The 12,971-nt window shown below is 49.3% G+C and overlaps 3 protein-coding genes across 3 annotated transcripts; 1 reads left to right on the forward strand and 2 right to left on the reverse strand.

Moving 5' to 3' along the window:
- Positions 1 to 4,472: 4,472 nt before the first annotated feature.
- On the reverse strand, positions 4,473 to 7,421 carry N7532_009526 (M1 family metallopeptidase; the record flags this gene model as incomplete). The annotated part of the gene is made up of 3 exons (XM_056622017.1): positions 4,473 to 4,598; positions 4,657 to 7,027; positions 7,093 to 7,421. 3 exons carry the CDS (start codon positions 7,419 to 7,421, stop codon positions 4,473 to 4,475), a joined length of 2,826 nt encoding a protein of 941 aa, XP_056472823.1.
- Positions 7,422 to 8,276: 855 nt separating this feature from the next.
- N7532_009527 (high affinity methionine permease) lies at positions 8,277 to 10,164 on the reverse strand (the record flags this gene model as incomplete). The annotated part of the gene is made up of 6 exons (XM_056622018.1): positions 8,277 to 8,670; positions 8,724 to 8,886; positions 8,939 to 9,203; positions 9,256 to 9,706; positions 9,765 to 9,996; positions 10,053 to 10,164. 6 exons carry the CDS (start codon positions 10,162 to 10,164, stop codon positions 8,277 to 8,279), a joined length of 1,617 nt encoding a protein of 538 aa, XP_056472824.1.
- A 2,060-nt stretch (positions 10,165 to 12,224) lies between these two features.
- N7532_009528 (uncharacterized protein) lies at positions 12,225 to 12,514 on the forward strand (the record flags this gene model as incomplete). Its single annotated transcript, XM_056622019.1, has 2 exons — positions 12,225 to 12,320; positions 12,389 to 12,514. 2 exons carry the CDS (start codon positions 12,225 to 12,227, stop codon positions 12,512 to 12,514), a joined length of 222 nt encoding a protein of 73 aa, XP_056472825.1.
- Between the last annotated feature and the right edge of the window lie 457 nt (positions 12,515 to 12,971).

The following is a 12,971-nucleotide window of genomic DNA, read 5'->3' on the forward strand; positions in this document are numbered from 1 at the left end:
GACCGATACGTTTGGGTTCTTCAAGCGTTAATCTTGTGTTTACGAGAATACGCGTATCCTACCGTAAGCCCCTCTTACCTACCAACTAGTCACCTGGCGCCAACCAACCTGGCTATTCTCTTTACAGTGACCCGTTCACCGTGGTTACGTTAGTAGTGTCGAAGCATATGAATGAGGAACGCACTTTGCCTCGGAATATATAGGTGACAATTTGGAAATTTGGGTATCAAGAGTAAGATCGCTAATTTAACAAGTAAAGAATGGAACTCCTTATCATGAAGCCCGAAGAGGTCTTGTATCTCCTACCTCTACTCGACTTGGTCGTCGTTTTGCGGACCCGGGTCGCTGCTTAGCCGGTCGGCATCTCAGTAGAACGGTGGTCGACGATCAAAGCATGCCCGAGCTATTCACTCCAGAGGACATTGTCTCCCCTGAGGTCTTCATGTATTATCCCGAGAGCTTTGATTTTCTTGTTGGATTTGTGAATCTCGCGGCGAAGCCGTTAAGTCAGCTCCATCGTCGCTGTACTTTCACCTCCCCAAGCCATTACGAGCATATGGCGGATTTGTCCAGCGCCATGAATAAAGTAGATTTTTGCTAAGTCAATCGTTCCCAGGAATACAGGCACAGCAGATCCCTGAGTCTTGCGCAGGATCTGATATACCTGCGTTTCGCGAGAAACTTCTTTCCACAACGCCGAAGTGGTGTCTACCCCGATAACTGTATAACCAATTTCGTGCAAGTCATTTTGAACGGGGCACGGTAGGATCCCCAACCGCCAAAAGGAATGCAACAATCCTCTTTTCGTCCAATGGGCTTTTCAGTGAAAGCATCATATCCCCAACAGGATTTTCGTGACGTCATGTGTTTCCTCGTGACATCATTCGATACGAGGTCGATGGAAGAAGTGGTTCAACAACACATTTGCTTCATTATCTGGCACATTTTCATCCTCGACCACATCTCCAGATTAGAAACAAAATGCATATTACAGTTATCCCAGCGAGTACGAAGACTGGAGAGGCAGCCATCAACTCACTTCTATCTCATACGTCTACCAATGAGCCACTGCATATTCGTGGTGTCTACAGAAACCTCACTCGAGTGCCAGCTGGTTTTTCATCTTATTCTAACTTCAGCGCTGCTCAAGGCGATGTCTCTTGCGAGGCCTCTCTTGACTTCACGGGATCTGATGCAGTTCTAGCCATCTTACCACCAGTGCCTCCTTCATTTGATTGTGACCTGGTAGAGCATGCAGAGAAGGTGTCGCATAACATCAAAAATGCTATCGAAACCTCAGGTACCGTCAAAAGACTAGTACTGCTCAGCAGCGGTGGGGCCGAATTCAATCAGGGCACTGTGTGTATTAGTCTTCGGGATTTATCCCGATAATTAATGGATCAGTTCACTGATGAAATAATAGGGAGAAATCAAAACAAACAACAAATCCGAGGAAATCTTTAGCACAGCCAAAGTTGAAGACATCATATTTGTCCGATGCGCATACTTCATGGAGAATTGGTGTACAAACATGTGTACTCTTCGAGAGCCAGAGCCATTCTTCTATTCGACAATCACCCCTTTGGATTATAAAATTCCTATGGTTTCCATCTCAGATGTCGGCTTTTATTTGGCGACAGAGATAAGCAAGCAGCATATTTCAATGCCGAACCCATACATATTTGAGCTGCATGGTCCTCGGATGTATAGCTCGCTTGATGTGCAAGAAACGTTCACGAAGTTACTCGGAAGGAATGTCGAGGTTCGACCCGTGGAAAAGAATAATCTGCGTGAGTTTTACTCGCAGGTATTTTCTGCCAAAACTCTTAATTATTGGGTCGAATTGGCGACAAGTATCTTGCCTGATGGTCTGTTGGGCAGGGATTATATAGCCAATTCCAAGGCCATGGTTGTACATGGTGATACGAAGCTCGAAAAAGCGATAGCAAAAGCCCTTCGAAGCTCAGAATAATATCATACTTTATTTTCCAAAATCGTTGACTCCCGAGACCATTTCTTATATGTGGAGTTTTTTACTACAGAGTTCCAAGCCTTCACGCTCCCAAACTTTCTTGGTTTTCCTAAACCTGGGTATTTTAAGAGTTGATGGGCGGAACGTCTCACTGGCGGTTCAGAGAGTCGCGACTCTGAAGGTCAGTAGTCTCAACTAGCAATGAAGCAACGGTTTCTCAATGCAGCCACTTCCTCCCAAAAATTGCAACCTAGCTCCGGATAGCCGTCCTGGGGCGCATTCGAACTATGCTTCTGTGGCTTGATGCTGACATTAATTCGGGATCCGAATGAAAGACGTCTTCGACTGTTCAGCTATTTGAGACTGGAATTCGCAATAAGATTCCTTGGCGTAAAAATGTCGTAGGAACCTCGCCCTTCACCCTTTCCTTCACGTCGTTCCTTATGCTCCCATTGTCTTTCAACGTTTCCCAGGAAGTTCTGTGAAGTCCAACCTGGAGCTACTTTGCTGATCCTCTTTAAATAGGAACACATTCCCAATCCTAGAAAATGTTTTCGATCCCACCCTGGTCCTCAGTCTCTATTTGTTCCTGCTGGGTATGTTATTTAGGATTTGCGTATTCAAGGATATGTCTCAGGACGGCCCTGTTTTGGACTGTCCCGAAAAGTTGTCAATTGAACATTCCCCGTAATACATGCATAGACTCAATATGCCGCATGAAGGTTCTCTCGCTGGAAAATTGACTGTGGTAGGTACATCCATCCGCAATTGTGCTTGGCTGTAGATGGCTTCGTTCTGTATAGCTTCATGTTAGCAATGCTCCACAGACGATGTTCCAGTTAAAGACTTACGCGGACTTGTGCTGACATCCATAGTAGAAGACTTGCTTTCGAGTTTCAGTCGTTTCTTCGGCTTGATCTTCCAAGATTGGTCTTCCGAAGGCACCGAAGTGTTTGTGGTTGACCTCTGGGTAGTTGTATCCTGCTTCGGGGCTGTCTAGTGATTCGAAGCTGACAGGGCTTTCGCTCCAAATCCACTCTTTGGAGCGTTTTCGCTGTCAGTAAATCATGGCGATTGATTTAATGGTTGAGAGTGCCCGGAGCCTCGATTAGGTGTATGAAAAGGCTCTTGCATCCCTGCATGATTGTGTTGTGGACGATATGGTATCCAGGGCGTGCTTTCAGTGAAACAGCATGACGGCGGGCTAGGATCGAGATACTCAGGGTTGATGAAGGGTGTCGAACCCACAGTCAAGAGTCCCAAATTTTTCGGACGACCACTGGTCCATGATGAACAAGCTTGATGATTGTTTCGTCTCAACAATTTGGAGGACTCCTCCACGAGTAATGTGAACAACGCAGTTGACGAGACAGGATTTGCTTCTGCACTAGTGTGATAAATTGATTTCCCACATCAAAATCTCGGGGTATTTAAGGCCCATGGCCCGTCTGTATATCGGAGCGCAGTGCCTCATGCTACCGCGCTACTTCCTATCCCGCAGCTCCCCTTCTCCACGTAATTGCCGATACACAATGTTGGAGGCTGATCTTTTGGATGCATATATATCCACTTGGGCGCATGCATATCCTCTTTCAGTCAATCACACATGGCGATCTTGCATCAGATCGACCAGGGCTATGCCTGGTATGGGGCGAAAGCACCAGACACACTGCGTGGGTTGAACAGCTGCAGGCAGGAACTGCACGAGCGTAGCTGAGTATTACCCTAATTTGATTGCCTCCCACTGATCATCGTATCAGGTGACAGAGCCGATGTTGTATGCATCAACTTCACCTGGGCATAGAAGGCGGGCTCCAGTTCCTGCTGATTACCCGGTTGGGACGGCGTGATCCGCTAGTCGCCGGCATGGAGAAATAAGGAATTCGTGCAGGTCCCCCGATTTTCCACTGGTAAGTTGCGACGAATTGGACCTCCAACTGTCCTCATGCGAGAGCCCGTTTTAGGCGGCAATATCCCAGTCAAAGTGTGCGCGAACCAGAACACGACTCGAAACCCTCAACCATCTCTGCGATGCACCTTAGATATGCCCAGATGCCATTGGCAAACGACCAATATGGAAGAGGCTTCGGTGCTGATGTAACTGCCTTATTCTGGCCAGCGTGCCTCATAGCTGCTGGGTTATGATTCGATGATGCAGTGTACTGACTTTGTACGGGAAGCTCTGCCTTGTTCGCGTGAAGTCGGGATCACGTAGTCGAGCTTCAGGTTGACAGGGGTCACGGAAATATACAATAACACAGTGGATGACATGTTGTTCTAGTTTGCATTTGTTATTGTTTTCCTTGCAAAAGGCTAGATCTAGGGTAGAGTAGAGTGGAATCTAGCAGTCATCCAAAAAATGAAGCACAGCCCGTGTGCAACAAGGATACATTGAAGAATTGCGCTAGGTCAGGAAAAACAACCCCGAAAAGAAGACCTGTCTTGCCAGGGCTGTGGTTGACAAGCCTTTTGGCTTGGGCTGAAGTCAAAACAACATCCTCTACAGCTTGCTCTGGAGGTAGCTGTTCTTGCTCAGCCAGGCCTCGACGTCGTCGCGGTCGCGGTTGATCCAGTTGACCTTAGCACGGATAGCGTCGAGGCTTTGCTCGACGGCGCGGTCATAGCCCTAGAATTCAATTGTTAGCAAAGCTGATCACAGAAGATGACATTGAATGTAGACGTACCTTGGTGTCCTTAGAGTCAAAGAACGAATTGACGTCCTTCAGCTGAGCCTCAGTGCAGAAACTGGAAGTAGTGAGCTGCACAACGGTACCCAGCATACCGAGGGAAGGCGGGAGACGTTTGTAAATTGCATCCCAGTTCTCCTTGAGCCAGGCCCAGCGGGCCTCAATGCCAGCCTCATGGTTACGGAGGCCACCCAGGGGCATGTAGATGTCCTGGTTCTTGACCTCGTCGCCCATAGCCAGATCCAGAGTGCGCTTGATCAGAGCGGGATCTTGGGCGGATCCCAGGCAGCGCAGGGCGGTGGTCTTCTCATCAGAGGTCGGGGCGTGGCGAAAGCGGTCCAGGACAACTTCGTACTCCTTGACACCGCCGTGCTTCAACACGATAGTAAAGACGCTACCGCGGATGTTGGGGTGGATGGCGGATATGTCGCCAGCAGCGAAGCGAGCGAACATATCCTGGGCAGCCTTGATGACAACGGGGTCCTCGGCCATACCGGCGGAGCCGAACATGAGAGCCTTGAACTGCTGAAGGATGTGGTCATCCTTCTCCGAGAACTCCCAGCCCAGCTCGTGGGCCTTGGAGGAGACAAGCGAGCGCTGGAAGGCCTTCAGGGCATCCTTGGTCTTACTGTCCTCGAACATCCAAGCCGCGCGGAGGGTACCAATACGGGTGAGAATCTCGTTCCAGACGACGAACTCGGACTCGGTGTCTAGACCCTGGAGCAGCGAGAGCATGCCCGAGGTCTTCTGGTAACCAGAGGCAGCCAGGGCACCGGAATCAGCGATCATACCAGCACGGTCCTCGACGGTAAGAAGACCCTCACGAGCGGCGTTACCGAGCTTGGTGAGGCGCTCGGGGGTGTAGGAGGTACGGTAGATACCGGAGTGGTCAGCGTTGAGCTTGAAGAAGTCCAGGTCGGGAACCTTGAACTCTGCCTCACGCTCGGTCAGCATGGTATCCTCGTTGATACCATCCTTGGTGCGCAGACCCAGCATGCAAGGGTAGAGGACCTTGTCCTCCTCGGGCTTCACATCGCCAGTGCGCAGGAAACGGTTCTGCTTCAAGGTAATGGACGAGGAAGCGGGGTTCTCTGTGACACCAATAACGGGGAAACCGACGTTCTTGGTCCAGATATCCATGACGGACTGGACGGGCTTGCCACTGGCATCGGCAAGAGCAGACCACAGGTCGCCAGTCTCGGTGTTGCCATAGGCGTGCTTCTTAATGTAGTTGCGGACACCCTGCAGGAAGACATCCTCGCCCAAGTACTTGGAGATCATCCGTAGGACGGAAGAACCCTTGGAGTAGGAGATAGCATCGAAGATCTGGTTGATCTCATCGGCACGCTTGACAGGCACCTCGATAGGGTGACTGCTGCGCAGAGAGTCCAGAGAGAGGGCACCCTGCAGGTTGTCGATGACATAGGTCTGCCAGACCTTCCACTCGGGGTAGAAAACGTTGCAAGAGTACCACGACATCCAGGTCGCGAAACCCTCGTTGAGCCACAGACCATCCCAGAAGTCCATGGTCACCAGGTTACCGAACCACTGGTGAGCCAGCTCGTGCTGGACGGTCTCGGCAATACGCTCCTTGCGCGAAGCACCGCTAGTCTTTTCATCCAACAGCACATCGACAATTCGGTAGGTGATCAGACCCCAGTTCTCCATGGCTCCCGCGCTGAAGTCGGGCACCGCCACCATGTCCATCTTCGGAAGCGGAAATTCGCTGTCAAAGGCCTTCTCGTAGAAAGCCAAGGTCTTAGCAGCAAGCTCCAGGGAGAAACGACCGTGCTCGATATCCTGGTCTGGGGTGGCATAGACACGAATAGGGACACGGAAGTTCTTGGTCTCGACATAGTTGAGGTGTCCGACAATAAAAGCAACGAGATAAGTCGACATTTCAGGAGAGGTGTTGAACTTGACAGCCTTCTTCGCACTTCCCTGCACATCAGTCTCACTTGCCACGTCCATGTTGCTCAGACAGGTCATGCTCTTGTCCGCAACGAGGGTAACAGTGAACTTGGCCTTGAGGGCAGGCTCGTCAAAGCACGGGAAAGCCCGGCGAGCATCGGTAGGCTCCATCTGGGTGGAAGCAATATACTTGGTCTCGCCATTCTCCTTGTACGAGGAGCGGTAGAAGCCAGCCATGTTGTCATTCAGAATACCGGTGAAGGCGAGCTTCAACTGAGCATCAGACCCCGCAGCGAGAGCCTGGCTGAACCTGATGGTGGCGGTCTGGGCATCCTTATTGAGGGATATTTCGGGCTTGGATTCGACGACCGAGCCTTTGGAAGAAACGACGGCGCTGTGGATTTCGATCTCGTTGGAGTTGAGGGAAACGAAGTCGGTGTCCTCGTTGACGTGGAGACTGAAAGAGAGGTTCAACGTCAGCAATGAGTTCTGGAGCATCACACTGCTGCGGGAGTATCATACTCAATCAAGACAGTTCCCTCGTAGGTGAACTTCTCAAAGTTCGGCTCAAGAGTGAGGTCATAGTGCACCGGCTTGACATTGGTGGGCAGGACCTCACGGCCTTGGACATTGGTCGAGCCAGAGACCTCGCCGCGGCGAGAGCTGCACATTCTGCGATAGGAGCAATAACGCTTGGAAGTCTGGGAGAGGGGCGATCGGGCACGGCGAGTTGGTCTCGGAGCTAGCGCAGAAGCAGAACGAGGGGCGGAGAGGAGGGGGAGGAGGGGAGATTTGGCGGAGGGAAGCGGTGGCTTTGCGTGAAGCAATGCACGCGTGGAGAAGCGACGCATTGGTGGCCCAACAACCCCAATGGGTAAAACGGAGGCGAAAGAAGAAGAAAGAAAGCGCAGAGAAATGCAACCAAATTATATATTACAAGGATAAAAGGACCGAACAATGAACGCGCTGCGATTGTCACAAAAGAACAATCGACAGAAGAGAATGATTAAGCCGCGGCAGAACCCTCGGCGAGTCCTCGGCAGGCGGTGAGCGCCAGCCTCCGCTTTTTCTTTTCCGTCGCCAATTTTCCTCTCTTCTTTTTCTTCACCTCACGCAAGTCGCTCCCAGCGCATGCCTTGTTTCCACGGCAGACGACTGGGGAGCAGCCATTGTGCTGCTCCTCTTGCAAGACCAACCACCAGCCAGTTTGAGGGGTCCATGACAGCTTTGCTGCTCCCGTGAATGGTCTTCCATAGAGGTCTGGGACAACCTTGAATGCTCCGAACCGATTTTTCATCCAAATAATTTCATACTAGTCTAATCTCATAGTCAATATCTTATATTTTCCATTGCTTCTTTAATTGGTTTCTATCGCCCTGTGTAGTGCAGTAGCTTCGTTCAGCCCGGCGCCGAGCTCGCAGCCTTTGAACGTTTGAGGTAGTACAAACCTGGTACCTGCATAGCCTGAACCAGTATTTACCTAGCTGCACTACTAAATATACTCCAGGGCTTCTGTCTCTGATCAGTTCGTCCAAACTTCATTTGGTTAAGAAAATAATCTGTGTCTGCATTCTCCTAATTGGAATACCTCAAGTCCTCTAAGCAAATTGATATCCATACAATGCAACAAAGCAGAATATGGACCATTAAATAATATGAACGCACTTCAGCGAATAGAGCATGGCACAGACTTGAAATCCCGATCTTCAAGATCCCGTTTTTCTCGATACACGCGTGAAGACACTGCGCGACCACCCATCCGCGTCTACCACAGACTCCTTAACCAAGACATATCCGCCCCAACGAGGGAGCAGCACAGCCCAGACAAGGTAGTACATTGCGCCTAGAGCAAATACTCCTAGAGCAACGACGCAGTGCAAGAAATATGGTAGCTCCTCGTACACACTCTGCCCATCAGTCGGAGGGATATATGGTGCGATGACCAGGTAAATGTTCGATAGCAAGAAGAATATAGCGACTGGCAGCGTAGCTCTGATTCCGGGAGACCAGTTAGGGAAATTCTTTGCTTTTGTCAGGTAAATGTAGACAAGGCCGCCAGCGACGAAGATATTGATGATTGAGAGAGGGTATGAGATCAGACTAGATATTTGTTAGTTGTTTTCGTCGTAAAAAGATCGGATGAAAAGGCATACTTTAGAAGGAAGTTGTAGGCATCGCCGGGAGGTGGTGCCAGCATGATAATGGCCGACACCAGATAGTGCTCGAAAAGGCCGGCGGCAGGGGAGTGCAAGGGCCAGTTGCTAGCCCAGATTTTGGAGAAGGGGAGGGCACCTTCACGACCCAGCTCTTGGACGACTTGAGACGGTGTTAGAGTTGTCTTAAACAAAGGGAAAGTATTTAGTCTTACTTCGACCTTGCGAGAAAAGAACAGATAGGACGTTGCCAAATGCCGACAGAGCCACGAGGACTGACAAGACTTTCTCGGCTTTTTTTCCAAACATGTTTCGAAAGAACGCGGCTGCAACCACAGTTCCAGAATCGAGAATCTCTTGTTTCGGTACTGCAGCGAAGTAGGCGATGTTGACTAGCATGTAAAGAATTCCTACAGAGACGATTGCTACTGGTGCGGCCCTCTTTAAGGTGCGAGCAGGGTCCTTGGTCTCACTCAGGACCTGTTATTGGTCAATATCGAGGATGTGCAGCATTCTCTTCCGGGCGACTCACGTAGTTGGCATTGGAATATCCGATGAAAGACCAAATAACGTTGTATAGCGCCATCACAATACTATATCCACTACCCTTCGTGCCCTCGAAGGCGTTGGTGAAGTTCTTCGGCGGTTCAATCGTCGTATGACCAGCGAGTGCAACCCAGCCACAGACCACGATGAACAAAATGATGATCAGTTTGATCACACCAAGAAGATTTGTAAGGCGAATGCCCCATTTCAAAGCGAAGGCATGGATAACGAATGCCGTCGTGAGGCAGGCCAGGCCAATACCACGTTGGTTCCAGCGTCCGATCTCAACCTCTGCGGCGTTGAGGATGTATTCACCGAAAACGACGCTGTTGCTGGCGGCCCACCCAAGCAGAAAGGCATAGGCGGCGAACATGGCCGTTGCGAGGAACTTAGGTTTCTTGTAGATGTATTCGAGGTAGTTCTTCTCGCCTCCATTTCTAAATTAGATGGATGAGAGAGGTTTCGTCGCTGTAGAGCGGATGGGCTCAAGCGTACCTTGGGATTGCAGTTCCCCATTCCAGATAGACTGCTGTGCCAGCCAGGGCGATGATAGTTCCAATCACCCACATGAACAGAGCAAGGCCCACACTGCCAGATAGAGACAAGATGGTACCGGGTGTCGCAAAGATGCCTGTTCCGACAACCCGGTTGAAGATCAGTCCCGTCGCACTGAAAACGCCGATTTGGCGTCGATCATCCGGGGACGCTTCGAAAACATTTCCTTCATCTGCATTTCTGAGTCAGACTTATTCGCGTAGTCAGTCAACTAAGAGGATTTCGTACATAAGCCAGATATTCCATCTACGGGACGAGGTCCATCCTCGGCGTCCTTTGTGTCGGCCAACGGTGATTTACTGGCTCCTGCCTCGAGGAAAGGACCTGCCAACTCGGCCATCATGAAATCAGTATGCCGTCTGCCGTAAGACACAGTTTTCTGGTTTCTTTCAGCTGAAAGCCCAGGTAGGAGATATATGGCAAGTTAGAACACGGTTAGCAACGGTATAGAGATGGCGTGCTAGCACTAAGCGTGATGCAATTTGGGATCAATGCTGGGCACAATGCTACCTCATGCCAGCAGCCACAAAGCGCACGATCGATTCGCCGCTCAGGACCCTTGACCCAGAGATTTTCTCGAAGAAATTGTCTTGGGGCATCAAAAGAATAGGTAGGTTGCGGGTATAGCGCGCACGTCGGGCTCGGCCAAGTTCGAGTATACTTCGGCTTGTTGGTTGATTCCGAACTCCACTGAGGATTCGATAGACTGTGAAGCTGAGTGGTCGGTTCTGAGTAGAATTAGATCAAGGTAAGAAATCAGACGACACGAATGATGGAGTATTCTGGGGCTTTTCTAGCGGTGCCTGTTCGAGCGTGGTAGCTTCGGGACACCGTTCGTGAGGCTACTAAAAACCGACTCGGACTACGCCAATCGGGCAACGCGCTGGAAGAACATCCGGGGTCCAGCCATACTTAACTCGAAAGGACGTTTCCTATTTTCCACTAGTACTAGTGCAAATGCTGAGCACAGAATAGGAAGTGGTCTCTCAAGAGGCTAACTTCCCATTTTGTGATGTTTTTCCACAAGACCGAAGAATAGCGGAGGGAACATTTGGAAGTTTTGCCGTTTTATTTCTTTCTGCTTCCTTTCAATTTTTTCTACATTTCAACTCCACTTTTCCGCATTTGAACAATTTATTAAGGCCGTCTGCGCCATCGTATATCAAATATATTTGCATTTAATTCACACCACATGTTCGCGGAACTACCTGGACTATTGTATCCCCACGACATCCAAGATATATTATCATCCCAAATTGATTTCTTACCTGCTATTTTCGTGAACTGCGTTGCTTTATCATCAGAAACATCGAAAAATCGCGTTAAATTCGCAACCACAGAAATAAAAAGCTCAAACATCCTCTGCCAAGGTCTGGCACCCGCCCAGACCCGGCCAAGCGCAAAAAAACCAAGCAAGCAAGAAAAAGACTCGAGCACGTCATCCGACCCCGTGGTACAGTGTGCTCGCAAATGAACGGTAGAAAAGATCAACTTGGCAAGCTGAGCACCTCAAGAGTGTCGCTGGCGCAAATTTGCCCTTTCTCCTATTGCTATCAATTTTTCGATCTAAAACTCCAAAAGCGTCACGAACCATGTTGTCATGGTGAATCCTATATTTTCGTTTCATTGAGTTAATTGATTCGTTTCAGAAATGCGATCTGTACGATGGATACCTAGTTCCTGTAACTTGCGAGAGGGCGCGCTGAGCTCACAGAAAACTACTATGGATCTATAGATGAGGCTGATTGTAGTCTCATCCAGACGTACAATCGTCCCGTAGCTTGTCTTCGTATTAGATAAGACGGCTTTCGAGTCTCTTCAATTCTAAAACTACCTCAATGTCGTGCCATGATGTCTCTGGAATTAGACAGATGTTGCAACTTTTTGTAATATGCTTGGTCTCTTTTCGCACAGGTAGCTTTCTAAACATCGATCCCGCAGCACTTATAAAAGTTGACTTCTGAAATTCGGAGTGATTATGGACAATGCTCCAAGACCTCACAGAATGATTTGTTTGCCGCGCAAGAGTGAGTTTTTGTTAGCCCGTAAGCTTCCAATTTCATCCAGCATCTACATCGGAATATCAGGTATCACGGCCCCGAACCGATATCGCATCCGTAAGCGTTTCATCAACCCGAGTACGACAGATACTCTCCCGGCTTATCCGCACATTCGCAGTTTTCTCGCGAGATAATTCTATTCAGAACACATACGAGGATGTGTGTACATCCATAAGCAATCTGCCTTGGTTGACTTGGGAATAAGGAAGTAGTATATAAACGGCCTCGGTAGCTCATCACAATCACTAGGTATCCAGCAGCAACAGCAACAGCCAAAGCTTCGATCTCGCCTTCCTTAAAACCTATCATCTAAGGCAATTTATTATATTCTCATCTTAAAATGAAGTTCTTCACTCTCGCGCTGCTGGCTCTTGTCTCCATTGTCATCGCATCCTCGACTCCGGCGGGATCTACTATCGAGAAGCGATGCAACTGCGTATGTTCATTTTGTGCACAAAATTTGATTTACCGTCGTCTATACTACTAACAGTTCCGACTAATCAGATTGCCGAGCTAGCCTGCAAAGACGGATGTCGCGTCTTCGCCGGCCTGCCCGCTGGCCATGTCTCCGAGGCGTTCTGTGAACTCGGATGCACCGGTGCATCTGGATGCGGCGTCAACAAATGCTAGACCTTTCCATTTTCATATTGGGATTGACAGCCCGTCTTATCTCTTAGCGCTGCTTGAAACTTGAGAGTGGAGGTTATATGATTAGTAGAAACAGAACTGCAAGCCTCAAATTAAATCTCATCTAGTATCTGCATATGCGAAGCACTAGTCCAGCCCCAAAACTCCATCTTCGCACTACCCATCCGATGGTGGGCAACGTAAAAATTAGAAAGGAAAGAGTGCCAGTCTGTATCACCTCCCATCGAGACCAAAACGCCGGTAAACGCAAAAGCAAAAAATCGGAATGGCAAAAAACTCCTTCCCCCTTGTGCAGTGGGATATATGGCGAAAATAGATTCGGACAGGTAACGTCATGAACATGAAGATTAGCATCTCCCTGGAGATGTGGGGGAAAGACGAAAAGGCAGAGTCAAGACTTAAAACTCAAAAGGCTTATGTGGCAGGAATGAAAGTGAAT

Source organism: Penicillium argentinense (assembly GCF_028826775.1).
Source record: "Penicillium argentinense strain IBT 30761 chromosome Unknown utg000009l_segment0_segment0, whole genome shotgun sequence".
Classification (NCBI taxonomy): Eukaryota; Fungi; Ascomycota; class Eurotiomycetes; order Eurotiales; family Aspergillaceae; genus Penicillium; species Penicillium argentinense.